At 42.4% G+C, this 27,438-nt stretch overlaps 1 protein-coding gene across 1 annotated transcript in view; it reads left to right on the forward strand.

Annotated features, from left to right (window-relative positions):
- The window catches only part of tkfc (triokinase/FMN cyclase), a 78,081-nt gene that overhangs the window by 817 nt on the left and 49,826 nt on the right, over nucleotides 1–27,438 (forward strand). The window contains exons 2-3 of the mRNA XM_043706132.2: nucleotides 7,602–7,791; nucleotides 24,522–24,632. Coding sequence (XP_043562067.2) covers nucleotides 7,602–7,791; nucleotides 24,522–24,632 — 301 coding nt within the window. The remainder of the gene's footprint in view (nucleotides 1–7,601; nucleotides 7,792–24,521; nucleotides 24,633–27,438) is intronic.

The following is a 27,438-nucleotide window of genomic DNA, read 5'->3' on the forward strand; positions in this document are numbered from 1 at the left end:
AAGAGGAACAGCTTTTCTTTCGGGGCAGGGAGAAAAATTATTTTGGGGTATCAGTCCCCTTCCTTTACATCTCTGACTCGGGTAAATGTTATACCAGGCTTCCCCAAGCGCTGGGACTCAAAGGACCAGAACTTCGGCGTGGTCAAGATGTCAGTTCATTGTATTTTTAAGAAACTGCAAAACCCAGCGTTGAACTGTCGGAACAAATGACTGCAGATGCTGCAATCTATACTGAAAACAACAATTGCTGAAGATCACAGCGGGTCGGACAGCAAGCTTACGTTTGGAGTCTAGATGACTCTTCACCAGAGCTGCCCATAGATTGGCTCAAACCAGGTGCAAATTCGGAAGGACCTTACCTACATATTGCAATTTAGGATTGTCGATGCAGCAGCGTGGTGTAGAATTACACTCGTTTGTTGAGTTTAAAGTTGATTAGCCCAGCACTTTGCCTGCAGGAGGAGACAAAAGTGGTTAGTGTGCAGCACCGTTGATGTTTCTTCATAATGCATAAAGAACGGTGGCAGAGGGACCAGCACAGGCTTGTCTTGAAACTGTTTAACGATGAGCTCATTGCTGATGGATGGTTCACCCTCATCATTGAACCCCACCACATATCAAACCATCTGACAATATATCCCTTGCACACACTGATTTCCATGCCCTCCTAAAATGTCCCACAGACACCCAACTTCCCCGCATCCCCAAAATAAATGTGACTCCCCTACGGGCACCCAATTATTTATCTTGGAAGTAACATTCAACTTCTTTAATCTTCTAAATACTCCTCTTCTGATGGACCTGGCCCACACATGCTCACTCCATTGAACACCCAAAATAACCCTCACCAGCTTGCCGGTTGCCTAACCACTCTTGTCACACCTCTAGCATATCATCCCAACTCCCTGCCTACTTTACCACCCTATCTATCACTTTGGCAGCCACCACATTAATATAACTCACCTATCATCTTTTCCACTCTATCTGCCTACAATTCTACTAACAGCCAATTTGGTACCCAATCCACCTGCCATCATATCACCCTGCCATTCTATATACCAATCATCTTGCCATGCTGTACTATACCCATCTACACTCTGCCACCCTCCACGCCATACATTTCCCACACTCCTCTCTTAATCCCATTTACTTCACCCTGCTAACCCAGAGTGTATTCTCTATAACATCTTCACATAATTGAACAACCCAAGTTAAATTTGTATTTTACACCACACTGCGTAAGCAGGAATGTAGTCATATATACAAAGATTGTATATCCACGTTCCCCTTGCTTTTGACAGGACCTTTTCTCCCTGCAATACCATGGTGACTCTTGGTGTTGTTTTAGAATAGAATGAGAACTCACTGGGGTAGTGTGAGAGAAACTGAACCCAGGTATTTCTGGAGTTAAGGATGATATAAAAGTATGCGTAATTCCCCAATTTACTTGTTCACTATTCTAAAGACTAATCAGCTACCTGTTGCTGGTCAAATCTCCTTTTGTACACAGCCATTGGCTGCAGCTCATCTGTAGTAATCTCCTCTCCAGCTAAAACAAACAGCAGTGGAAACAACATGCCAAGTAACTTGATTTTTAAAAAAGTAAAGCAATCCTTTATACAATCCTTGGTTTATAAAACAGCCCTCTTTCCCATTTCAGTACACAGTCAAAAATACAGAAAAAGGAAAGGGTACAGTATTTACAAAAGTCCCTTCACTCAGTGCCAGAAGTAATCATCTCTACAAACCGGGCATCAATCCTTAACAGTATCCTGCTTGATGATTAATCCAAAAACAGTAATTTTCTTCTACTTTGCGTGGCATCATGTGTTTTGTAACAAATGACCACAGGTGTAAGTTAAGTTGGATTTGGAGAGAGAACCTCAGGTATGTCACATCTGCTGAGGTATCAAAGAAACTTAAAAACGACAGACTTCAAAAGGAGAAAATGCACTATAAACTGAAATGTAATCTCCTGGGAATTATCTCAGATTGTGAACATGATTGAAAGAAAAAAACAACAATCAGCGTGAGAAATTTTTATTTTGCCCTGTTTGAAAATATAGAAGAACAGGTTAAAAGCCAGCTCAACCCTGGTCTTTGTATGCTAGAGGGAGAAGATGTGCAAGTGAGCTGAGGTGCTCCTGTGTGCCACTAGACTGAGGTATTCATGTATACTAGCCTGGATTCAAACAGTAATGTGTGAAGATCACAGCTGAAGAACCACCTGTTACATTACAGGTAAAGGACTCTTTTTCTATTTAAGTACTTGTAACCAGCAGCCAGTAAATGGAAACAGGGCCAAATAAAGATTTTCTGAATTCTGACAGCGAGTCATCAAAAGGAAGGAGGACAAAAGGATTTCAACTCACCTGCAAAGAACACAAAATCAACTATTCCACTATCAACGTTGCACTGTCTACTTTTAAGGAACAACTGATACAGACTGTTCAGTTTATCTTTTAACTTTTTTAAACTGATCTCTCATATCTAATCTGTGTGGTGTATTATTATTTCTTCTCCTGTTTAGTTATGAATAAACTTTCTCTTGCTCACTCAAAAACAAACTTGGTTAAATTGCCTCATTTGGTTCTGGGAGAATGGCATCCACAAGGGAGGGATCCTTTTCTTAACATTAATGTTGTTGCAACCAGTCCACTGAGTCTCACTCTAGCTTACTGATTCAGAATATCCTATCTGAAAATGTGATAACCTTGGGGGACCTTGTCCACGGTCGGATCATAACAGTATCCACATGTTAAAACTTTCACTTTCAAAATGTTTTGACATGGGCCTCTGTTCCCCTGACAACCAGGTCACATGGGCTTGTCTCCAAGCACAATTTGTAGGTATTCAAATCCCCTTCTTTGAACTACTCCATTCTACTTTGAATTAAAATAGAACTGTTCGACTTTGTTTTAAACTGTCTAACAGTTGTACTGTCAAATTTCATTAATCGAGTGCCATTAGCTCACACTGCTTGACATCTTGTCCAATCAACTACATTCTTTAATTAATATGCTCATCTTATTCTACTAAATAAAATTAGGTCACCACTTGATAATCCTGCCTTCTTTAAATAAGAAGACTATGCGAGGTGCTTTAAATGCTGCTGGCTTTGCAATAATATCCAGTGGTAATTGTACATGTACAATTCTGTTAAACAGGAATTTATTATTCACGACAGCAGTCATGAATTCCAACTCTAAAATGCATTTGTATCATAATTTTGTCATCACAGGATTGCTGCTTCATTCTTGTTTCAAAGGCTAATGTGAATACATTGTAGCTACATTTGAGATATTTAGCTTCAATGCATGCACAGAAATCTTTACTTTGGGAAGGAAAATAGTTCTAAATCAAAAAGCCCAAAACATGGTGTTCGCAAGAAAAATGTATTAGTACAGTGTATTTCATTACCTCTGTATGTTTCCAACAGTTTACAGCCAATATGCCACTTTTGAAGTGTAGTCATAATTCTAGTGTTTTTTTTTTATCCTTACCATATCAATTCTAGTGTAGTAAAAAGTAGTGTGCATCAGCTAACTATCACATGCAACAATAAAATAAGTTACCAGATCAGTTGTTTTAGATGATCAAGGACAAATGTTGCTCACAAAAGAGGACAATGCCCCTTCTCTTTGAAACACTGTGGGATCATTTGCACGTACCTCAATGGGCACCTCACCATTAGTTTAACATATCTTCCAAAAGACAACATCTCTTACTGGGTAACACAGAATTGCCAGCTTAGATAACATAGTCTTGTTGTAAGACTTAAATCCAAAATATCCTGTACCAGGACTGACATCTATTCCTTAGTCATTCTAAACAACTGAAGAATACATCTTGCTGAAGGATGTGGAAGGAATTGTTCCATAGTGCATTTTTCTCACTAACGCATTTGTAGCAAGATGATAGGAACAGCACTGAATCTGGGTTATGGGGCTCATATAAGTTCTGGAGTCTACCCTGTGATCTCCAACAACCCTAAACCTTTCAAGAATCTGCATGGTTTCATAAAGAGGAAATCACGCCTGACAAATTTTAGTATTCTTTGTGGAGGTGACAAGCAAGATTGATAAAAGGGAACCAGTAAATGTATTATATTGGATTCCAAAAGACATTTGATCAGGTAACATGTTAGGCTACCTAATAAGTGCCCATTGTGTTAGGGATAGTGGGTAGAAGATTGACCAACTACAAGAAGGCAGAGATGATAAGGTATTTTCAGAATGGCAATATATAATAAGTGGACTGCCACAGAGATCAGTGGTGGGGCTACAATTATTTACAATATATACTAATGAGTTAGTTGAAAGGAATGTACTATTGCTGAGTTTGCAGATGACATAAAACAAATGAGTAGTTGTGCAAGTGACACAGAAGATCTACAGAGGGAAATAGATTACGTGATTGAACAGAAATCTTATTGAAAAATCCAAGTTTCTCAGGGGTCTTGATAGGATAAAAGCAGAGGTTGTTTTCCCTTGTGGGAGAGTCTAGGAAATCAGAAAGGGGTTGTCCATTTAAGATGAGGTGAGAATGAATGAATCAGAGGGTAATGAATCAATGGAATTCTTACCACAGAAGGCTATTGAAGCCAGGTAATAAGAATATTCAAGGCTTGGATAGACTTTTAAGCAGTAATGAAATCAAGGATTATGAGAAGGAGATAAGATATTTGGACAGAGGATTATCAGATCAGCCATGATCACAGTGAATAGTGGAGCTGATTTGATGAGCTGAATGGCATACTTCTATGTCTTATGGCCTTAGACCTATGCTAATCAAAGAGTAACCTCTTGAACATCCCTGGTTTTAGTCACTTCACTATTGAAGGATGGGCCTTCAGTTGTCTAGACTCAAAGACCTGGAATTCCTTTCCTCAACCTGTCCTTCAAATTCTCCTCTAAGTCAAGGCTTGAAACCTACCTCTTTGGCAAGGCTTTTGGTTGTCTCATCTCACATCTCCTCACATGATTTGGTGTCATATTTTGTTTTCTGAATTCTTTCATGGGATATGACAATTACTGGCAAGTCCAGCATTTGTTGCTCACCTCTATATTCCCCTTGAAAAGGTAGTGGTTTGAGTCTTTTGAACCACTGCAGGCTATGTGGTGTAGAAATGTCAAGGGTGCTGCTAGGATTCTGACCCAGCATCAGTGAAGGAATGCTGATATAATTTGAAGTTATGATCCACAGCAATGTAAGGAGGCATTTTCAACGACAATGACTTGCAACAATGAAGGAGCGGTGATGTAGTTCCAATCAGGTCAGGGTGCTTGCAGTTTGGAGGAACATGCATTTCCTTGGTTGTATCTCCTTGGATTTCCTGGCATTTTACTTCTAAGTGGTAGAGATCACAGGTTTTGAAGTGCTGTAGAAGGCACCTTGGAGATTTGCTACACTTGATTTCCTCCAAATGTAATATATTTTTAAAAAGTTTTACCATTTTTGTGTGTTTTTTTTTCCTCAAATAGTAGTTCTATAGTAGTATTTATGTAGTGGAGAAAGTGAATATTTGAATTGGTGAATGGAATCCTAATTAAGTGGGCTGCTTTTTCCTGAATTGTGTCAGTTTTCTTGAGCTTTTGGAGACTTGCTCATCTAGCTGAGTAAAGACTATTCTGTCATTGTCCTGAGTTATTGATGCTGGACAAGCTTTGAGGATTCAATAGTTGAGTTACTTGCTGCAGAGTCCCCAGTCTCTGGCATGCTCTTGTGTTAAAGAGTGACTGGTCCAGCTAAGTTTCTGGCCAATGGTAATCTGCAGGATGTTGATAGTCTGGGTTTCAGTGACAATAGCGTCATTGAATATGAAATGAGGATGGTTAGACTTTCTGTTGTTGGAGCTTGTTCTCACCTGGCACCTGTGTAGCATGAATATTATTTGCCAATGGTTAATCCAATCCTGAATGTTGTCCAGATTTTGCTGCATATGTATATGGATTGCTTCAGTGGTTGAGAAGAGTGGGAATGTTTGATGAAGGTTTTAGTATTCAGTAAAATGCTACTGAATACTAAAACCTTCATCAAGCATTCCCACTCTTCTTCAGTGAAGTGCCTTGAGAGGTTTTATTATATAAAAGGAATATACATTGAAATTGTTGGAGTATTGATTTTGAAAGAATTTTCAATTTTCTCAAGTCAAGGAAAGCATTTTTGATTTTGCCTATGATTTCACAGCTTGCCTCTCGTTAATCAGGTCAGCCAACCTGCTTTCTACAGCACTTCTTTGTTAAAGTGACAAATGACATCTTGTGTGACCAACTGGGGCTCTTAACTCAAACAGCGCTTAAAGTTACAGCCAACACACGTTTTAAAAGTTTGCACTTTAGAAACAGTATTCCCAATTTGTCAATCATGTTACAGAGAATTTGTGATAACAAAACACGCGTTATAGCAGAAAGACCTGTACTGACCTCAAACTTTCTCCAGCTGCATATTATAATGTTTAACTTTTAACTTTGTTTTTGTTTTTCTATTTTGTATTTAAGATTTTGTACTGAGGCAGAAATGGTGACATTGTACACTTTTAACTGTACTCATGTACTTCTGTACTTGACTGCATGTGACAATAAAATTAATTCTAATTCTATTGGCAAAGTTTGAGGTTATCTGTTTTTTTTCCATATAGGGCTGCAGGCCTTTGGCTTTGAATCTATTAATCTTGCCAGGTTCTTTCTCTTGCTGAGCTAGGTTGCAGAATGTTAACATCCTCCTCAAAATAGTTTCCCCTTCCAAGACCCCACACCCTGCCTTTCTACATACCAAAATCACTCTCTCCCAACTCTGAAACTATGACCACCTCTGCCTTTAGCTCATGCTTTACATTGACATAGTGGCATAATACAGTATTTGCTTTATGTGTCAGATGGCTGTTCCCAAGCTCCATTATAGCACACAAGGAAAAGGCTAGGCTCACCCCAATTTCTGCTCATTTATTGAAGCTTTAGAGTAAGGCCCCATCTAACTGTTTAGCTTGATATAAAGTGTCTGGTGGTGCAATTTGATAATGAACAGTGAGTTTTACAGCAACCTTGCATTTACACATTCACTCAACCAAAATTAAAGATGAAAAGCTGATGAGACTGTGGCTACATGCTTCAGAAGCAATCGTTGATCATGAAGTACTCCTTGAATGCTGTGGACATGAAGGACACTACCTGAATGTTGTTATTTATTCCTAAATATTGCCTTTATCTTCTATTCGGCTATTGTACAATGTAAATAAATATTAGCTTCCATATGAGGCAAAGTGTAACATTACAATCAGTGTTCAGGTTTAAAACAGGAGGTTGTCAAATATTTTTCTTCATGATACAGATAACTATACCTCTATCCCACCAAGGAGGAGGCTAACTGAGGTGTGATATTGATTCAGCTATTAGTTTAGCTCCGGCTGAATGTTACTTAAAAGGGGAGAATGTCAAAGCAAGATTTTCCTCAGGCATTTGTGAAAAAAGGAAATGTAATTTGTTGTTATTGGAGGGAAGATACATTATGAACCATAAAGTACAGAGTAAAACGATTGACAAGCTGAAACTTTCTGTTATTCATCCTATTAATGGAAATATTAATTGATATTTTTGCTGCAGCATTCAAAGAAACTGATAAACTCTGTGGAGAATTGTGTGGATGATGCTTTGGATGGACTCGTGGCCTGCAATGTAGGAATGCAGCTGCTGCAAGGGCACCGTGTAATAATCAGGGCTGACCTGAAGAACATGAAAGGCAAAGTGGCCTTGCTGTCAGGAGGAGGATCTGGACATGAGCCTGCTCATGCTGGTAATTATACTCCAGCTTTATTTCAGAGAATTTCTGGGAGATTTTGAACCCTTTCTTTGGCTGATCATAAATCTGGATACTGGGTAGAGCATTCTGGTTGGCTCTAAGTTGAATACATTGATCAAACTCCCATTTAAAGTATGAAACAAAAAGAGACTAGTGCTTTGTAAAGGTGATGTTTTACACATGCAACATTAAATTAAGGCCTTCTCAACCAATTCAGGTGAATACTGAAGATCTCTTGATCCAGGTTTTTTCTTAAGTAGTAGAGAGGGTGGATGAAGGCAACAAAGTAGATGTTGTATATAGGGGCTTTCAAAAATGTTTGTGTTAATGAGTACTATGTATTAGACTTGTTAGTGAACTTGAAGCTTGTGGGGTAAGAAGAATACTAAGAGCATGGAAACCAATTGGCAGTAGGTCAGAATACACAAATGGGGTACTGTTTTTGCTCAGACTAGAGAGAGAGGTATACAGCAACAAGGACCTTAGTACTTGGAACACTGCTTTCGATGCACATTTTAGACTTGTTCTTGTGGGCATTATTTCAAAATTTGCAGATGATATGAAACATGAGAGTATAAACTATGAAAGGAGTAATAAAACTTCAAGAAGGCACAGACAGTTTGTTGGAATGTGTGTTTGCATGGCAGCTGAAATCCAGCACAGATAAGTGAAGTGATACATTTTAGTATGAAGGGTGGGAAATGATAATGTAGTTTAATTGTACCATTTTACAATGGGAGCAAAAGCAGAGAGGTCTAAGGTGTTTCTCCAGACGTCTTTCAAGCCCAGCCATTGCACGTTGGTGTTTATACCCCATCAAGCTATTCTGCTCATGCAACTATTTATGCACTGCTATGCATTCTGTTTCACCTATGGTGCTGTACTTCCCTAGGGGTCACTATCTCAGTTCAGGCTACCTGAGCCTGAGAAAGTCTATAGCCTTAAAGCTTGTCTTTAAACATTTAGACGAAAATGTAATGCTGAATTATAGAACACATATGCTGCACTAGAAAACAGACAGGCATGAAGGCTCAGAAAAGCGGGGAACTCAAGGAATGCAGAAGATAGGGACATCTGTGCTCACCAAGTGATAACAAGATGCTGTAAGGCAGTTAAGTACATTTGCCTTAGCATCGGTGAATCTGTGTGAAGAGGACACCAAATAATAATATTAATAACATTATTTGATTCTGATCCTGAAATGAAACTTGGTACTATCAAAAGCCTTGTAATTAACAGTCAGATCCTGTCAATTATAATGGATTCTTATTATCCCTTGCAAGCGGGGCAGACACAGAGAGAAAAACATCTTTGCTTTTACAAGATCCTGACTATCAATGTTCAAAAGGACACTAGAGGGAGAGACCATTTTAGTGCTGAGGCTGTTCGAGCTAGTAGAAAGTTAACTCTTAGTGCTTACCGACTATGGATTGAATTTAATTGCTTTTCGGACTTTATATGACATTGAATAGCCATTGAGGAGAAAGTGAGGTCTGCAGATGCTGGAGATCAGAGCTGAAAATGTGTTGCTGGAAAAGCGCAGCAGGTCAAGCAGCATCCAGGGAACAGGAGAATCGACGTTTCGGGCATAAGCCCCTTCTTCAGGAATGAGGAAAGTTTGTCCAGCAGGCTAAGATAAAAGGTAGGGAGGAGGGATTTGGGGGAGGGGCGTCGGAAATGTGATAGGTGGAAAGAGGTCAAGGTGAGGGTGATAGGTCAGACTGGGGTGGGGGCGGAGAGGTCAGGAAGAAGATTGCAGGTTAGGAAGGCGGTGCTGAATTTGATGGATTTGACTGAGACAAGGTGGGGGGAGGGGAAATGAGGAAACTGGTGAAATCCGAGTTCATCCCTTGTGGTTGGAGGGTTCCTAGGCGGAAGATGAGGCGCTCTTCCTCCAACCGTCGTGTTGTTGTGGTCTGGCGATGGAGGAGTCCAAAGACCTGCATATCCTTGGTGGAGTGGGAGGGGGAGTTGAAGTGTTGAGCCACAGGGTGGTTGGGTTGGTTGGTCCGGGTGTCCCAGAGGTGTTCTCTGAAACGCTCCGCAAGTAGGCGGCCTGTCTCCCCAATATAGAGGAGGCCACATCAGGTGCAGAGGATTCAATAGATGATGTGTGTGGAGGTGCAGGTGAATCTGTGGCGGATATGGAAGTTTCCTTTGGGGCCTTGGAGGGAGGTGAGGGGGGAGGTGTGGGCGCAAGTCTTGCACCTCCTGCGGTTGCAGGGGAAGGTGCCGGGAGTGGAGGTTAGGTTGGTGGGGGGTGTGGATCTGACGAGGGAGTCACGGAGGGAGTGGTCTTTACGGAATGCTGATAGGGGAGGGGAGGGAAATATATCCTTGGTGGTGGGGTCCGTTTGGAGGTGGCGGAAATGACGGCGGATGATGCGCTGCACATGGAGATTGGTGGGGTAGTAGGTGAGGACCAGTTGGGTTCTGTCCTGGTGGCGGTTGGTGGGGTGGGGCTCAAGGGCGGAGGACCGGGAAGTGGAAGAGATGCTGTGGAGGGCATCGTCGACCACGTCGGGGGGGAAATTGCGGTCCTTGAAGAAGGAGGCCATCTGGGTTGTACGTTTTTGGAACTGGTCCTCCTGGGAGCAGATGCGGCGGAGACGAAGGAATTTGGAGAATGGGATGGCGTTTTTACAGGGGGCAGGGTGGGAGGAGGTGTAGTCCAGGTAGCTGTGGGAGTCGGTCGGTTTGTAGTAGATGTCCGTGTTGATTCGGCCACCTGAGATAGAAATAGAAAGGTCGAGGAAGGGGAGGGAGGAATCTGAGACTGTCCAGGTGAATTTGAGGTCGGGGTGGAAGGTGTTGGTGAAGTGGATGAACTGTTCAACCTCCTCGTGGGAGCACGAGGCAGCGCCGATACAGTCATCGATGTAGCGGAGGAAAAGGTGGGGGGTGGGGCCAGTGTAGTTGGCGAAGATGGACTGTTCCACATATCCTACGAAGAGGCAGGCATAGCTGGGGCCCATGCAGGTGCCCATGGCTACTCCTTTCGTTTGGAGGAAGTGGGAGGATTGGAAAGAGAAGTTGTTCAGGGTGAGGACCAGTTCAGTCAGTCGAAGGAGGGTGTCAGTGGAAGGGTACTGGTTGGTACGGCGGGAAAGGAAGAAGCGGAGGGCTCTGAGTCCTTCGTGATGGGGGATGGAGGTGTACAGGGACTGGATGACCATGGTGAAGATAAGGCGATGGGGACCGGGGAAGCGAAAATCATGGAGGAGGTGGAGGGCATGGGTGGTGTCCCGAACGTAGGTGGGGAGTTCTTGGACTAAGGGGGACAGGACGGTGTCAAGGTATGCGGAGATGAGTTCGGTGGGGCAGGAGCAGGCGGAGACAATGGGTCAGCCAGGGCAGTCAGGTTTGTGGATTTTGGGCAGGAGGTAGAAGCGGGCGGTGCGGGGCTGTGGGACTATGAGGTTGGAGGCGGTGGATGGGAGATCCCCCGAGGTGATGAGGTTATGGATGGTCTGGGAGATGATGGTTTGGTGGTGGGGGGTGGGGTCATGGTCAAGGGGGCAGTAGGAGGAGGTACCTGCGAGCTGGCGTTTGGCCTCAGCAGTGTAAAGGTCGGTGCGCCAAACTACTACCGTGCCTCCGTTGTCTGCTGGTTTGATAGTGAGGTTGGGGTTGCAACGGAGGGAGTGGAGGGCTGCGCGTTCCGAGGGTGAGAGGTTGGAGTGGGTGAGAGAGGTGGGGGAGTTCAGGTGGCGGTTAATATCGCGGCGGCAGTTGGCTATGAAGAGGTCGAGGGCAGGTAGGAGGCCAGCACGGGGTGTCCAGGTCGATGGGGTGTGTTGGAGGCGTGAGAAGGGGTCGTCAGAGGGTGGGCGAGAGTCTTGGTTGAAGAAGTAGGCGCGGAGGCGAAGGCGGCGGAAGAATTGTTCGATGTCACGCCGTGTGTTGAACTCATTAATCCGAGAGCGTAGGGGAATGAAGGTGAGGCCTCTGCTGAGGACTGATCTTTCATCCTCAGAGAGGGGTAGGTCTGGAGGGATGGTGAAAACACGGCAGGGCTGGGAGCTAGGACCTGGTGTGGGGCTGGAGCTGGGTGTGGGGGCGGGGTTAGGCCTGGGGACGGGGACGGAGATCGGCGTGGGGGCAGGGTTGGGCGTGGTGATGGCGATTGGCAAAGGGGTGGGGTTAGACGTGGTGATGGATATAGGCGTGGGGGCGGGGTTAGACATGCAGTCGGAGATCGGCAAAGAGGCGGGGTTAGGCGTGGTGACGGAGATCGTCGTGGGGGCGGGGTTAGACGTGGTGATGGAACTCGGCGGGGGGGCGGCGTTAGGCGTGGAGATTGGCGTGGGGGCGGAGACACATGCGGCGTTGTGGTCGTGTAGGTTAGTAACGTCACTGGGGGCGGAAGTGGCTGTGGCGACCACAGAGACAGAGTTATTCCCCATAGCCGCGAATCTGTCGGCGATTGTCTTCATGGCGATCGCGGAGGCGGTTATCTGGGCGGCGATCGCGGAGGCGGTTATCTGGGCGGCGATCGCGGAGGCTGCGAGGTCGGTGGGGGCGGCTGTGACGTCATCGGCGGCGCCGCCGGCGATTGCCGCGGGTGATGTAGCGGCCGCGTGTGTAATGGCGTCAGACTGATTTCGGAGGCCGATGGAAGATTCTGGAACAGTTGAGGAATCCGGAGTGTGGGGGAAAGTACATGACAGTTTTTGGTACTTACTGTCTTGAATAGCCATTACCGGTTATTAAATACAAACTCTGTAAAAGATAATATTGGTGAAGCTTTAGCTTACTTGCTGTTCTTGCAAACCACTCTACAGAACTTATAGACTGCCCCACTGTCAATTCTAACTAATCAGATCTTAAGTCTTATTTTAATTTGAGTTACAACCCTGAAAAGAAAGCATGTTTAATTCGAAGACTAATGAATCCGTTGAAATACAAACTTATGGTAACATCTCAGCCTCAGGTACGGAATGATTCTGGTTAAAAAGCAGGAGCCTGCTTCTAGCTGTAAAAAAAGTTATCCTAAACCTAACTCAGTCCAGGCTACCTGAGCCTGAGAATGTCACTGCTGCTGAGACTTTGCAACGTTTGTACATCTGGCACATGGCCTCAGATGGCATGAGCCAAAAACTGCACAATGTATCAGGAAGCCATTTTATGATCAAAAGTTTGCCCTCCTTGCTAAGAAGTCATTTTGTAAAGCAATTGTATCTGACATGTGATCTGTGCAAGGTTACCTTATGAACTCTTCAATTAGCTCAGACTGGTATCTCTTTATGATAGGAGTGAATTTCGCTAGCAGGCGCCCAACTCGGCTGGGTATGTTTTTCCCACCTGATGAATGACTTAGGGCCTGTAGGAGTGATTAGTCAAGTGTACACTGACCTGTAATTAACTTTTCTTCCTTACAAATTATTGTCTTTCACTGTTATCTGTCTAATTAAAAACATGCAATGTTTTTGTAAACTTTTGTACAAAGGAAGCCACTTTGTATCAGTACATCGGAGTAGCCTGCTGGGGCACCTGAAGTCCTGGTATCCTACTCTCCTGGGTTATTAGAACCCAGTTAGTTTAGCTTATAGGTATGTGTTATGTTGTAACAGTGATGCTATTAGTGAATAAAGGGGATGACTAAAATTAAACTAAACTGTCTGTAAGAGGTTTTTATTCCAGAGAACGATCTCCGGGATGAACCTTTACAGGTCTGAGTTCACAAGGGATTCTCTGAGCCATCTCAAATCTCTACTTTAACAAGTCTGGTGACTGTCACCAGATTAAAGGTTTGCCTGTTTTTTCAATACATTATCCACAAGCAGCTTGAAGTCTTTGTCTGCAAAGCAGGGCGCTGACTTCCTTTTCTAGGGCAATTCCACTGTGGTAACAGTGCAACATGCTGTGGTGAGATTCGAACCTGGGTTCCCAATACATTATCTATGTGTCTAGATTAACAGTCCAGTGATAATATCACAAGAACTCCTGAAGAATGTGAAGAGCGGCTTTTGGTTCATATCATCTGAGGTCGTGCGCCAGCAGTACGAACATTGCAAAGTCTCAGCAGCAGCAAACTCTTCTTCCTCTCCCATTGCATAATTTTGGAAGGAAGATGCTAAAGAGGCCAGGTAAATACTTAATAAATTGAAGAGCAGAGGATTACTCGAGAAAAGTCAACATGGACCATGGCAGATTGGCTGCCATGAACCTTCTTCAAAATATGAGCAAATTCAGGATGTAATTCCTGCAAAGTGTGATTAAAGACCATGTTCAATAGCATTTTGTGAATGGAAATACAGCATAGAAGATTAAAGGGCCATAATAGTTTTCTGCACTGTACTGGTGAAACCATAGTGAAATGTTGCATGTAGTTTTGTGAAGACCATTGTAAAACTTGGAAATTGCTCCACAGGAACATAAGAAAAGGGAGATTGGGGGGAACTAAACAGGTTATCAGTTTCAAATTATAATTGAAATTGAAGATAGCAGGAGCAAACTCAGGCGAGATTTTTTATGGAGAGAATTGTAGGAACATTGATAATTTGAGAGATGAACCAGGCGACAACAGTCCTCCTCTTGTTCAGGTGGAGAAAATCCTGACTCATCTATAATTTTATGTAGGATTAAGTAATTCGATGTTATGCAGTAATGATCTTCAGATTGAAGATAGCCAGAGATGTACAGATGGTTGCCAACATAAATGTGGACATTAATTTCAGCTTGTGAATAAAATCAGCAAGGGGCCACATGAAAATAAGTACAAGAGAGAAGGAACAATTAGAAGAAGTGCTAACTGCAATGAGAATCATAGGAGTGGGACTAAATGAGAACGGTCCTCAGTCATGGATCATTGAATCAAGGTAGTGGAGGAGGCCAGGTTATTGAAAACCACATGGAAATGGAAATACTTTGTCATGCAGCAGTTGAGCAATTGCAAGGATCTAAGCTGTTAATTACACACTTTAACAGAGAAGATTAACAAAAAGATAATGGACAGCCGTGGAAAAAAAAAAGATTTTTAGAAATCTTAAATTCTTAAGGTCCTGACTATAGATGGATGACATGTAGTTACACCAAAAATGTGGATTGGTATTGCTTTGAATTGAATTGAATAGAATTTATTGTCATGTGTACCGAGGCACAGTGAAAAGCATCGTCTTGTGATCAAACATGCAAGTAGCATAGATAAGTAAATAATAGGTCAACAGTGGCAAAAACAAAAATACAGGTACAGGTGAATGTTAAGAGTTTGTGAGTCCATTCAGTATTCTAACAACAATAGGGCAGAAATTGTTTTGAAACCGGCTGGCACATGTTCAGGCTTCTGTACCTTCTCCCTGATGGTAGAGGTTGTAGAAAAACATTGCCAGGTTGGGATGGATCTTTGAGAATGCTGGCAGCCTTTTCTTGACAGCGGGCCTGGTAGATGGATTCTATAGATGGGAGGTTAGCCTTTGTGATTGTCCGGGCTGAGTTCACCACTCTCTGTAACAGTCTCCGATCTTGAATGGTACAATTGCCAGGTCAGGTAGTGATACATCCAGACAGAATGCTCTCAATGGCACACCTATAAAGGTTGTCAAGGGTATTCACCATCATGCCAAATTTCCTTTGCTGCCTGAGGAAGAAGAGATGTTATTGGGCATTTGTAACCAGTGCGTCCACATCTCAAGCAGACCCAGCAACCATTTCTTGTAAAGCATATTATGGTAAAAATTACAAAGAATTTCTTTACTTATTTCATTAAAAACTCTGATAATCTCTTTAACAACCATAAGACCATAAAATGTAGGAATAGAAATAGGCCATTCAACCTACCATGGAGAAAGTGAGGTCTGCAGATGCTGGAGATCAAAGTTGAAACTTTATTGCTGGAACAGCACAGCAGGTCAGGCAGCATCCAGGGAACAGGAGATTCGACGTTTCGGGCACAGGCCCTTCTTCAGATTCCTGAAGAAGGGCCTGTGCCCGAAACGTCGAATCTCCTGTTCCCTGGATGCTGCCTGACCTGCTGTGCTGTTCCAGCAATAAAGTTTCAACATTCAACCTACCATGCCTACTCCACCATTCAATGAGATCATGGTTGATCTGATTATCCTCAATTCCACTTTCCTGCCTTATTTCCATAACTTTTATTCCTTTATTGATCAAAAATCTATCTTGAGATCTGTCTTCTGAGATATGCTTAATGACCCATCCTTGACAGCCCTTTGCGGCAGTAAATTGCACAGATTCACTACCCTCTCAAGGAAAAAAGTCTCCTTAACTCTGTCTTAACAGCCATCCTCTTATTCTGGGATTATCTCCTCTAGTCCAATCAGTCCCACAAGGGAAAACAACCTCCCGTACCTATCCTGTCAAATCCATCAGGAGTCTTGAATGTTTCAGTGTGATCACCACTAATTGTTCAAAACACCAATGAATACAGGCCCACTCTGCTCAACTTCTCTTCATAAGAAAATCCCTCCACTGTGTGTGGCATCAAGGAGCCCTAGCAAAACTCAGAATAATGGGAGTCAGGGGACAAACTCTCTGCTGGTTGGAGTCATAGATGGCACATAGAAAGATGGTTATGGTTGTTGGAGATCAATCATCTCAGCTCCAGGGCATCTCTGCAAGAGTTCATCAGGGTGGTGTCGTAGGTCCAACCATCTTCAGATGGGATCCAAGTCAATGTGTTTGTTGATAGAGTTCCGGTTGGAATGTCATTCTTCTTGGAATTCTCATGCATGTCCCTGTTTGGCTTGCGTTGGATGGATGTGTTGTCTCAGTTGAAGTGGTGCCCTTCCTTATCTGTATGTAAGGATACTAGTGAGAGTAGGTCATGTCTTTTTGTGACTAGTTGATGTTCACGTATTCTAGTGGCTAGTTTTCTGCCTGTTTATCCAATGTAGTGTTTGTTACAGTTCCTGCAAGGTATTTTGTAAATGACATTGGTTTTGCTTGTTGCCTATATAGGGCCTTTTATAAAACAGCAGCTAATGAACATGAAAGACCCTATGCAGGCAACAAGCAAAACTAATGTCATTTACAAAATGCTTTGCAAGAACTGAAATAAACACTACAATGGACAAACAGGCATAAAACTAGCCACCGGGATACATGAACATCAACTAGCCACAAAAAAACATAACCCACTCTCGTTAGTATCCTTACATACAGTTGAGGAAGGGCACCACTTCAACTGGGACAACACATCCATCCTAGGACAAGCCACACAGATACACGCATGAAAATTCCTAGAAGCATGGCATTCCAACCAGAACTCTATCAATAAACACATTGACTTGGATCCCATTTACCAGCTCCCGAGAAAAAGAACAGGAAATGATGTCACCATGGGAAATGATGTCATTGCAGGAAATGATATCACCAACCCAAAGAAACCTAAACACATAAATAGAAAGTGGGCCATACCACCAGTGCTTCATCCAGAGGCTCACTGATAATGTTACCTAGTATGGTGTCGAAACTTCTGAAAACAAACCTTTCAGCTCAGCAAGCAAACCTACATCCATCCTCATACAGTAAGGCGGAAGTATATCTTTGTGAAGATCATAAGGATAACTTAACACAAGGTAAAAAGGAAACTGTTGAAAGGGAAAGAGTAGCTAAAAAGCTCTGGTGTTTTCACTGCAATAAAGTAGATCACATGGAGTCAGTGTTGGTGGGTTAGGAAAAGTATTGAGAAGACAGATTAGGAAAACTGGATAAGCCAGTGAATTTCGTTGGAGTAGTAACGGAAAACACAATGGAGGCTAAAAAGCTACACTGGAATGTACAACCTAGTCAGCGGTTGGCTAAGGAGGAAGTGCCAGATCTTACACCATATACTTGTGAAAATAAACTTTATTTGCATTGGCCAGGAGCAGCAGGTAAAGAGGTTATGATATTAAGAGATACAGGATCCTCTCAATCCGTGATGTTGAAAGATGAGGAGATATGTATCTCTGAAGAACTATTGCCAGAAAAAGTGCTAGTAGCAGGAATTCACGGTGAGTCAAGGAGCACTCAATTATGTAGAGTGAGGTGAGCTTGTCCAGTGAAGAGTGGAAAAGTCATGGTAGGAGTACTGGACAAACTCTCAGCTCCAGAAATACAGTTTGTCCTTGCTTACGATATAGCTGGTTCACAGGTAGGAATGCTTCCTACTGTGGTTGAAAAGCCAGTGGAAAGTCAGGCCACAGAGGTATTGAAGGAAGCATATCCTGGGATTTTCCTTGACTGTGGTAACAAGGTCATAGAGTCAGCAGTTGAAACAGGAGAAATCAAAGAGTACAAATAAGAAAGTTAAAGTGGAGTTATCAGAGACCCTGTTTGATTAAATGGTTGAGACAACCCAAGAGCAGATGGATGACAAAGTACATTTTCACATTACATTACAGTGTGGAAACAGGCCCTTCGGCCCAACAAGTCCACACCGACCTGCCGAAGCGCAACCCACCCCTACCCCTACATTTACCCCTTACCTAACACTACGGGCAATTTAGCATGGCCAATTCACCTAACCTGCACATCTTTGGACTGTGGGAGGAAACCGGAGCACCCGGAGGAAACCCACGCAGACACGGGGAGAACATGCAAACTCCACACAGTCAGTCGCCTGAGGCGGGAATTGAACCCGGGTCTCAGGCGCTGTGAGGCAGCAGTGCTAACCACTGTGCCACCGTGCCGCCCACCATATTTGGCACTGTGCCAAAGTATACATATTTGGCACAGAGAAATTAACTGAGTTACAGCAGAAAGATGAGAAACTAAAACAATTGTATCAAAAAGCATACACGGAAAATGAATCTGAATGTACCCCTGAACACTATTATCTTAAAAGTGATGTCTTATGAGGAAATAGAGACCGTCACATATTCAGGCAGATGAGAAATGGGCAGAAATTCATCAAATCGTATTGTCAGTGGGTTATAGAAAGTAGTTGTGAATGGCACATGAATTACCAGTAGGAAGTCATTTAGGGGTAAGAAAACCTCAAGCTAAAATGCAAAACCATTTTTTTCTGGCCTGGGCTGCACAAAGATCTAGTTGAATTTTGCCAGCCATGTCATACATGTCAGGTAGTTGGAAAACCGCAGGCAGTAATGAAGCCTGCACCTGTAATACCTGTTCATGCAAGATCTTAATTGATTGTGTAGAACCCTTACCTAAAACAAAGAGTGGGAATCTGTATTTGTTCACAATAATGGATGTGTCCATGAGATTTCCAGAGGCCATTCTATTATTGCAATATCACGGATAAAAGGATTGTTAGAGGAGTTATTCAAAGTCCTTACTAATTATGGACTACCCACAGAGATACAATCAGATCAAAGGTCAAACTTTACATCAAAATAAATCAAGGACATTATAATCAGCTTAGGAACAAAATATTTCAAATCTACTGTATACCATCCAGAATCGCAGGATGCGCTAGAAAGGTGGCATCAGATATTAAAGACAATGTTGACAGTTTATAGTCAAGACTGTCCAGATGATTAGGATAAAGGAATTTCATTTGTACTTTTTGCCATCAGAGATCCACCAATGAATCAACCAAATTTAGTCCATTTGAATTAATTTTTGTGCATGAAGTGAGAGGACCGCTAAACTTGCTTAATGAGAAATTGGTAAGTCAGAATTCGGAGACCACATATTTGGACTATGGGTCAAATTTTAGGGAACGGTTAAATGGAGCAGGAGAGTTGGCTAGGCAGCATTTAAAAGTATACAATGAAACAAGAAGCAGATAAGAAATCACAAACTCACAATTTTGCTATCAGGATAAAGGGTTAGTGTTGCTTCCAATGATAGGTGAATCTTTGAAAGCAAGATTTAGCGGACCTTATCAAGTCAAAAGGGGATTGAGTGAGTTGAATCATTTGATAGGGACTCCAGACAGAAAGAAATCTCACAGAGTGTGTCATGTGAATATGCTCGAAAAGTATTTTGACAGGGAAGGAAGACAAAAGGAGACTGTGTTACCGATTACAACACCGAGTGAAGTACAAAGTTCAGAGGACTCTGATTTAGATATTCCTCACATTAAATTGGACAATGAGGAAGTTGTCAAAAATTGGGATAAATTATTGAGTTATCTTCCAGAGGAAAATCAAAATGACCTGAAAGAGTTATTGCTATCACATGGGGAGATATGTGGAAATAAGCTGGGAAGTACTAACCTAATAATGCACGATGTGGATATAAGAAATGCTGCTCCTATTAAGCAACATCATTATAAGCTTAACCCTCTAAAGTTGGCACAGGTTCAAAAGGAAATTGAATGCATGTTCCAAGACGACATAATCGAAGTGACTTACAGTGACTGGAGCTCACCAATAGTAATGGTGCTAAAACCAGATGGTACCCAACAGTTATGTGTGGGTTACCGCAAAGTCAATGCAGTTACAAAGTCTGATTCGTATCCGATTCTATGTTTGGAAGACTCCTGAGAAGGTGGGCAAGGAACTTACATCTCGAAGTTGGACTTGCTGAGAGGATACTAGCAGGTGCCCTTGTCCAAAAGAGCAAAGACAATTTTGGCTTTCGTAACACCAAATGGGCTGTATCAATTTAAAGTCATGTCTGTTGGTATGAAAAATGCACCAGTCACATTTCAAAGACTACCCAATAAAAGTCATTTCCAGATTACCCAATTGTCTAGTTTTATTGATGACCTGCTGATTTTTAGCCACACGCAGAAGGAACATTTGCAACATTTATCAGAATTGTTCAATCGACTTCGGAAGGCAAGCTTGGTGATAAACCTGGCTAAGAGTGGATTTGCCAAAGCCCAAGTCATCTTCCTAGGCCATTTTATTGGACATGAACAAATGGCCCACGGAATGCAAAAACAAAGCTAATTGGGGAGTTTCCCATACCATCGACAAAAAGAGCAGTATTACATTCACTGGGATCAAGTGGATCTGTTTGGAAATTCGTACCAAATTCTCTGGCTGCTCCACTCACTGAATTACTAAAGAAAGACACAAAGTTTCAGTGGACAGCAGAATATCAGAAGGCATTTGATAGACTGAAAGCTGTGTTTACCAATGCCCTGGTATTAGATACACCTAATTGCATGAAGCCATTCAAGGTGGCTATCAATGCAAGGACGTGGGTGTTGGTGCCACGCTGTTACAGGAAGTTGACAATAAAATAGAAAGACATATTGGGTATTTCTCCAGAAAATTGAACATTCATCAGAAATATTCAACAGTTGAGAAGGACACTTTGAGCTCAATGTTTATGTTACCAGTAATGTATCTGAGGCAATCATACACACTGATCATAATCCATTGAAGTTTGTTGAAAAATTTAAGGACAAAAATGCCAATCTGTTTAGATGGAGCTTGTTCTTATAGTCATTCAATTTAAGAATTGTGCATGTGGCAGGACGAGAAAACCGTTGCATTGCGGAGACTTGGATGAGAAATGGAGGCATTCAGTGGCAGGAGTAAACGGACTGAAACAGAATGTAGTAGTGCATGTTTACATGTTTATAGTCAATGTAATGTATATGTATTGTAGGGTACTAACTAAAATTAAGCAATTTTAAAATGAAGCCATGTTTGGATATTGATGGCTTTTTTTTAAGGTGGGAGGTGTAACAATGCTGCCTCTTTAACAAGGTTATGTTGTCTTTGGTTTGTTTTGAGAGGCTGAAAAGGCTTATACACTTTTTTAAAAGCACTAGTACAATTCAAGGGGCTCTCTCTCCCTTTTCTCTCTCTCTCTCTCTCTCTCTCTGACATCTCCTCGAAAAGGCTTTTACACCTTTTTTAAAAAACACTGATACAATTCAGGGCTCTCTCTCTCTCTCTCTCTCTCTCTCTCTCTATCTATCTCTCTGACATCTCTCTCCGTGACATCTCTCTCCTCCCTTTCAGCAAAAGGGTGTGTTATGAGATGTTACAGGGAATCGGAACACTTCTTTGTTAAGTTGTGTTTTCATATTGGGCGGAGTTTCAAATAATTGTGTTATTTTAAACTCAGTTTCTTTTGTTCGTGCATAAATAAATTCAGTTTGTTTAAAACCCAGTGGTTTGACCAGCTGTGTTGTTCCTGGAATATTCACCTTACATCGGCTTAAAACAGCTAGAAAAGTTAGGTTCTTTGCTATCTTCTTAAAATGTTTTGAGGGTGTCTGGCCTGGCTGATAACAGGAAAGTGTCAAAAAGGAGCTGATGGGTAATCTTTTCACGCATAGGGTGGTGCACATATGGAACAAGCTGCCAGAGAAAGTGGTGGAGTCTAGTACAATTACAAAATTTCATTGTTTCATAGTATTAGAAGCAGGGGTAGGCCGGCTCTACCATTCATTAAGAACATGGTTGATCGATCCATAATCTCAGCTCTTCCTACCTGCATTGTCCCCATAACCCTTAATTCCCCAACCATGCAAACACTCATCCAAATATGTCTTGAATATATTTAATGAAGCTGCCTCTACTGCTTCCTTGGGCAGAGAATTCCATAGATCCACTACTCTCTGGGAAAAGCAGTTCCTTCTCATCCCTATCCTAAATCTACTCCCCCTAATCTTGAGACCATGTCTCCTAGTCCTAGTCTCACCCACCAGCAGAAACAACTTGCGTGCCTCTGTCTTATCTATCCTTTTCATAATTTAATATGTTTCTATAAGATCCCCTCTCATTCTTCTAAGTTCTAGTGAGTACAGTCTCAGGCGACTGAGTCTCTCCTCATAGGGTAACCCCTCATCTCCAGAATCAACCTGGTGAATCTCCTCTGCATCACCTCCAGAGCCAGTATACTCTTCCTCAAGGAGAAAGTGAGGACTGCAGATGCTGGAGTACCAGAGTTGAAAAATGTGGTGCTGGAAAAACACAGCAGGCCAGGCAGCATCCGAGGAGCAGGAGAATCGATGTTTCGGGCATAAGCCCTTCTTCAGGAATCCTGGAAAAGGACTTATGCCAGAAAAGTAGATTCTCCTGCTCCTCGGATGCTGCCTCCCCTACCCTTCCTGAAGTAAAGAGACCATAACTGTGCACAATACTCCAGATGCAGCCTCACTAACACCTTGCACAATTGCAGTAGAACCACCCTGCTTTTGAATTCAATTCCTCTAGCAATGAAAGCCAATATTCTGTTTTCCTTCCTAATTATCTGATGCACATATAATCAACTTTTAGCGATTCATGTGCAAGCATTCCTGAGTTCTTCTGCACAACAGCGTGCTGCAATCTGTCACCATAGAAAATTCTCTGACATACTAATTTTACTTCCAAAGTGGTTAACCTCACATTTACCAACATTGTACTCCATCTGTCAGACCCTTGCCCACTCATTTAATCAATCTAAATCTATCTGCTGACCCTCCACATCCTCTGCACAATTTGCCTTTCCACTCAGTATCATCAGCAAATTTGGATAGGTTACACAAAGTCTTCTCTTCCAAATCGTTTATACATATCATGAACAGTTGCAGACCCAACACTGACTCATTTAAAGGGCATCTGAATAAGAATAATATAATTGAATAATATCTCAAAATATGGGCCAAATGCTGGCAGATGGGACTAGGTCAGATTGAGATGTCTGGTTTGTGGGGGCAAGTTGGACTGAAGGATCTCTTTCTATGCTATATGACTGTATCTATGACTCTATCTGGACAATATCCAGGCTTGGGCTGACAAGTAGCAAGTAACATTTGCACCACACAAATGCCAGTCAATGACCATCTCCAATAAGAAATGATCTAACCACCACCCTTAACATTCAATGGTATTACCATCACTGAATCCCCCACTATCAACATCTTGGAGGTTACCATTGATCAGAAACTCAACTGAACTTGCCACAAAAATGCAGTGGCTACAAGAACAGGTCAGAAGCTAGGAATACTGCTGCGAGTAATTCACGTCCTGACTCCCTGAAGCCTGTTCAATTTTCACAAGGCACAACTGAGGAAAGTGATGACATACTCCTTTCTTGCCTGGATTAGTGTAGCTCCAACAACACTCCAGAAGCTTGGCATCATCCATGACAAAGCAGCCTGTTTGTATGACATCACATCGACAAACATCTGTTCTCTCCACCACCAATGTTCAGTAGTAGCAGTGTGTTATTTATAAGATACACTGCAGAAATTTCACCAAAAATCCTTAGACAGCCCCTTCCAGAACCACAATGCATTCCATATGGAAAGATAAGTGCAGCACATGTATGCAAACACCACTACCTGCAAGTTCCACTCCACCCACTCACCATCTTGAAATATATTCCTGCTCTTTTACTGTCGCTGGGCCAAATCCTGGGATTCCCTCTCTAAGGGAATTGTGAGTCAACCTACAGAATGTGGAGTGCAGCATTTCAAGAAAGCAGCTCAACACCACCCTCTCAGGGACAGTTAGGGCAGACAATAAGTTCTTGCTGTCCAGCAATTCCATGAGTGAGTAAATAACAGAAATAAATGTCATGTATGAAAGATTATTTTTTTCTGTCCTCATCATGACTTCATTCTACATCACCTTTCAGATAATTCTGCTGTTTTCCTACCTCTTTGGTAAAGAACAGTGTGATTTTGTATGTTGCTTATGCCCAAGATACATATACTCAGATGCACATGTGAAGGATGAGCACTTGGAAATGAATTTGGTACAGCCGACATACCTAAAGATACAAAGTAACAGGAGTCAGTGCCTTCACCACTGGGGGACAGAAAACTAGAGGTTGAATAATGAGATGTATTCTTCAAATATTTTTCTTGAACACAGAAAATACCATAGACTTTTAAAGTTTATTTTCTCTCGTTTCAGGATACGTTGGTGTAGGAATGTTGTCTGGTGCCATTGCCGGAGATGTCTTCACTTCTCCACCACCTGGAAGCATTTCAGCAGCAATCCGAATTATGAACAGAGCAGGAGCAGGTACGACCTTATAGTAAACATAGAAACACAGAACAGAGCAGGGGCCACCATTTCCCATAAGCAGATTTCAGTTCTATAGAATACAGCCTTTTGAGTCAATCTCTATAGTCACTATGTTGAATATATTTACGAGTTTACTGACTTACATTTGTTTGAGTTCTTTGTTGCAGGAATACCTTCTCAGCCCACCAGCAGCTGGCATAGCTTTGGGCCTTGGCTGTCAGAGAAAATGTGATGCTCGTTATTATTTTTAAAAAACACCAATTCCTGGTTGCCTTTGATTTGCTTTATTATTGTCACATGTCCCGTGTTACAGTGGAAAGTATTGTTTTGTGTGCTATCCAGACAAATCATACCTTACATAAGTACATCAGGATAATAGAACAGAATGCAGAATATAGCAGAACAGCTGCAAAGAAGGTGCAGAGAAAGATCAACTTTAATATATGAGAGGTCCGTTCAAAAGGCTGCCTTCCTGAGACAGCAGGAAGTATCGACAGAGTCAATGGAAAGAGAGCTGGTTTGCAAGATGGACTGGGCTACATTCACAACTCTGTAATTTCTTAGGGTCTTGGATTGAGCAGTTGTCATACCAACCTGTGATGCATCCAGATAGGGTGCTTTCTACGGTGTATCTATAAACATTCGTAAGAGTCAGTGTGGACCTGCCGAATTTCCTTAGCCTTCTGATGAAATGGAGGCATTGGTGTGATTTCTTGACCATAACATCGATGTGGATGGACCAGGATAGATTGCCTGAAACTGGAGCAAGAAAATTGAGTGGAGATCTTGATTGCGATACTAGTGCCATTTATTTTAAATGCTTAATGTGTTTTTGGATAATCTTTTAGCCTTAGATATTATAACATTTACAATAAGCACAAAGTTAAGTGTGTCCATCTACAGCTTTGCACTGAGTGCTCAGTTCAGGACTTGGGAAAATGCATAAAGGATGCTATAGCGGTATAGTTCTCTTAAGAAGTGTTTAGGTAGTTTTCATTTCCAATTTTAAATCATGTTTTCAGTGCTACCTTTTGTTGGTATTGTTATGGCACAGGGTAAACCCCTCTGCTAATTTAAACCAGCAATGCAGAAAAGATTCACCCCATGCTGAAATCTGTTAAAATCCAAGAGGCAATGAATTATCCCAGAGGTCACTATTTAAAGTAAAAATTAACAAATTTATTCTTTAATTCCAACAGAGAATATTAAAACTAACATCTATTTGCAACGCCTTTCTCTTGAACCTATCTTTTACCTCCCACTCTACGATACTAGTCCGATAAAAGGAATCTGATTAAGGTCTACCAAAAAAAAATCCCGTTTCAAAACCAGTCAGCTTTACTGAGTTTCCTCTGTAGATTTTCCTCTATAGTTTCTCTCCAGGTCAGTTTCGATGTTCTGCTATGCAAACTCCTTCCCCAGACAGATACCTCTCAGAGAGCTCTTGAGCTAGCAGTCTCCGTGGCAGTTCTCCCTGAACTGTTCAAAAATGTCTGGCTTTATACCCCAAAACGCCGGATTGTATAGTTACTTTTAATAATGTCAAAATACTAAATTCAAGCTTGATTGGAGTTTGGTAGGTTGGGGCATAATTTAAACTGGCCGAAGTGATTATGGGAAACATATGAGAATTGAATTTGTTTTTGTCTCATGGCAACTCATCCAGTGCGAGCAGTTTCAACCAAATGTTACATTGTTACCTTGTTCAGAACACTTTGTGCTGAATACAGGGAGAACTAGCCATTTAGATACAGAACTAGCTCAAAGTAGGAGACAGAGGGTGGTGGTGGAGGAGGGTTGTTTTTCAGACTGGAGGCCTGTGACCAGTGGAGTGCCACAAGGATTGGTGCTGGGCCCTCTACTTTTTGTCATTTACATAAATGATTTGGATATGAGCATAAGAGGTACAGTTAGTAAGTTTGCAGATGACACCAAAATTGGAGGTGTAGTGGACAGCGAAGAGTGTTACCTCAGATTACAACAGGAACTGGACCAGATGGGCCAATGGGCTGAGAAGTGGCAGATGGAGTTTATTCAGATAAATGCGAGGTGCTGCATTTTGGGAAAGCAAGTCTTAGCAGGACTTATACACTTAATGGTAAGGTCCTAGGGAGTGTTGCTGAACAAAGAGACTTTGGAGTGCAGGTTCATAGCTCCTTGTGAGTGGGGTTGCAGGTAGATAGGATAGTGAAGAAGGCGTTTGGTATGCTTTCCTTTATTGGTCAGAGTATTGAGTACAGGAGTTGGGAGGTCATGTTGCAGCTGTACAGGACATTGGTTAGGCCACTGTTGGAATATTGCGTGCAATTCTGGTCTCCTTCTTATCGGAATGATGTTGTGAAACTGGAAAGAGTTCAGAAAAGATTTACAAGTATGTTGCCAGGGTTGGAGGATCTGAGCTACAGGGAGAGGCTGAACAGGCTGGAGCTGTTTTCCCTGGAGCGTCGGACGCTGAGGGGTGACCTTATAGAGGTTTACAAAATTATGAGGGGCATGGATAGGATAAATAGACAAAGTCTTTTCCCTGGGTTCGGGGAGTCCAGAACTAGAAGGCATAGGTTTCGGGTGAGAGGGGAAAGAGACCTAAGGGGCAACTTTTTCATGCAGAGGGTGGTACGTGTATGGAATGAGCTGCCAGAGGAAGTGGTGGAGGCTGGTACAATTGCAACATTTAAGATGCACTTGGATGGGTATATGAGTAGGAAGGGTTTGGAAGGATATGGGCCGGGTGCTGGCAGGTGGGACTAGATTGGGTTGGGATATCTGGTCGGCATGGACGGGTTGGACCGAAGGGTCTGTTTCC

Source organism: Chiloscyllium plagiosum, unplaced genomic scaffold (genome assembly GCF_037043375.1).
Source record: "Chiloscyllium plagiosum isolate Xiang-an unplaced genomic scaffold, Cpla_swu_hap1 HiC_scaffold_18, whole genome shotgun sequence".
In the NCBI taxonomy this organism is placed as follows: Eukaryota; Metazoa; Chordata; class Chondrichthyes; order Orectolobiformes; family Hemiscylliidae; genus Chiloscyllium; species Chiloscyllium plagiosum.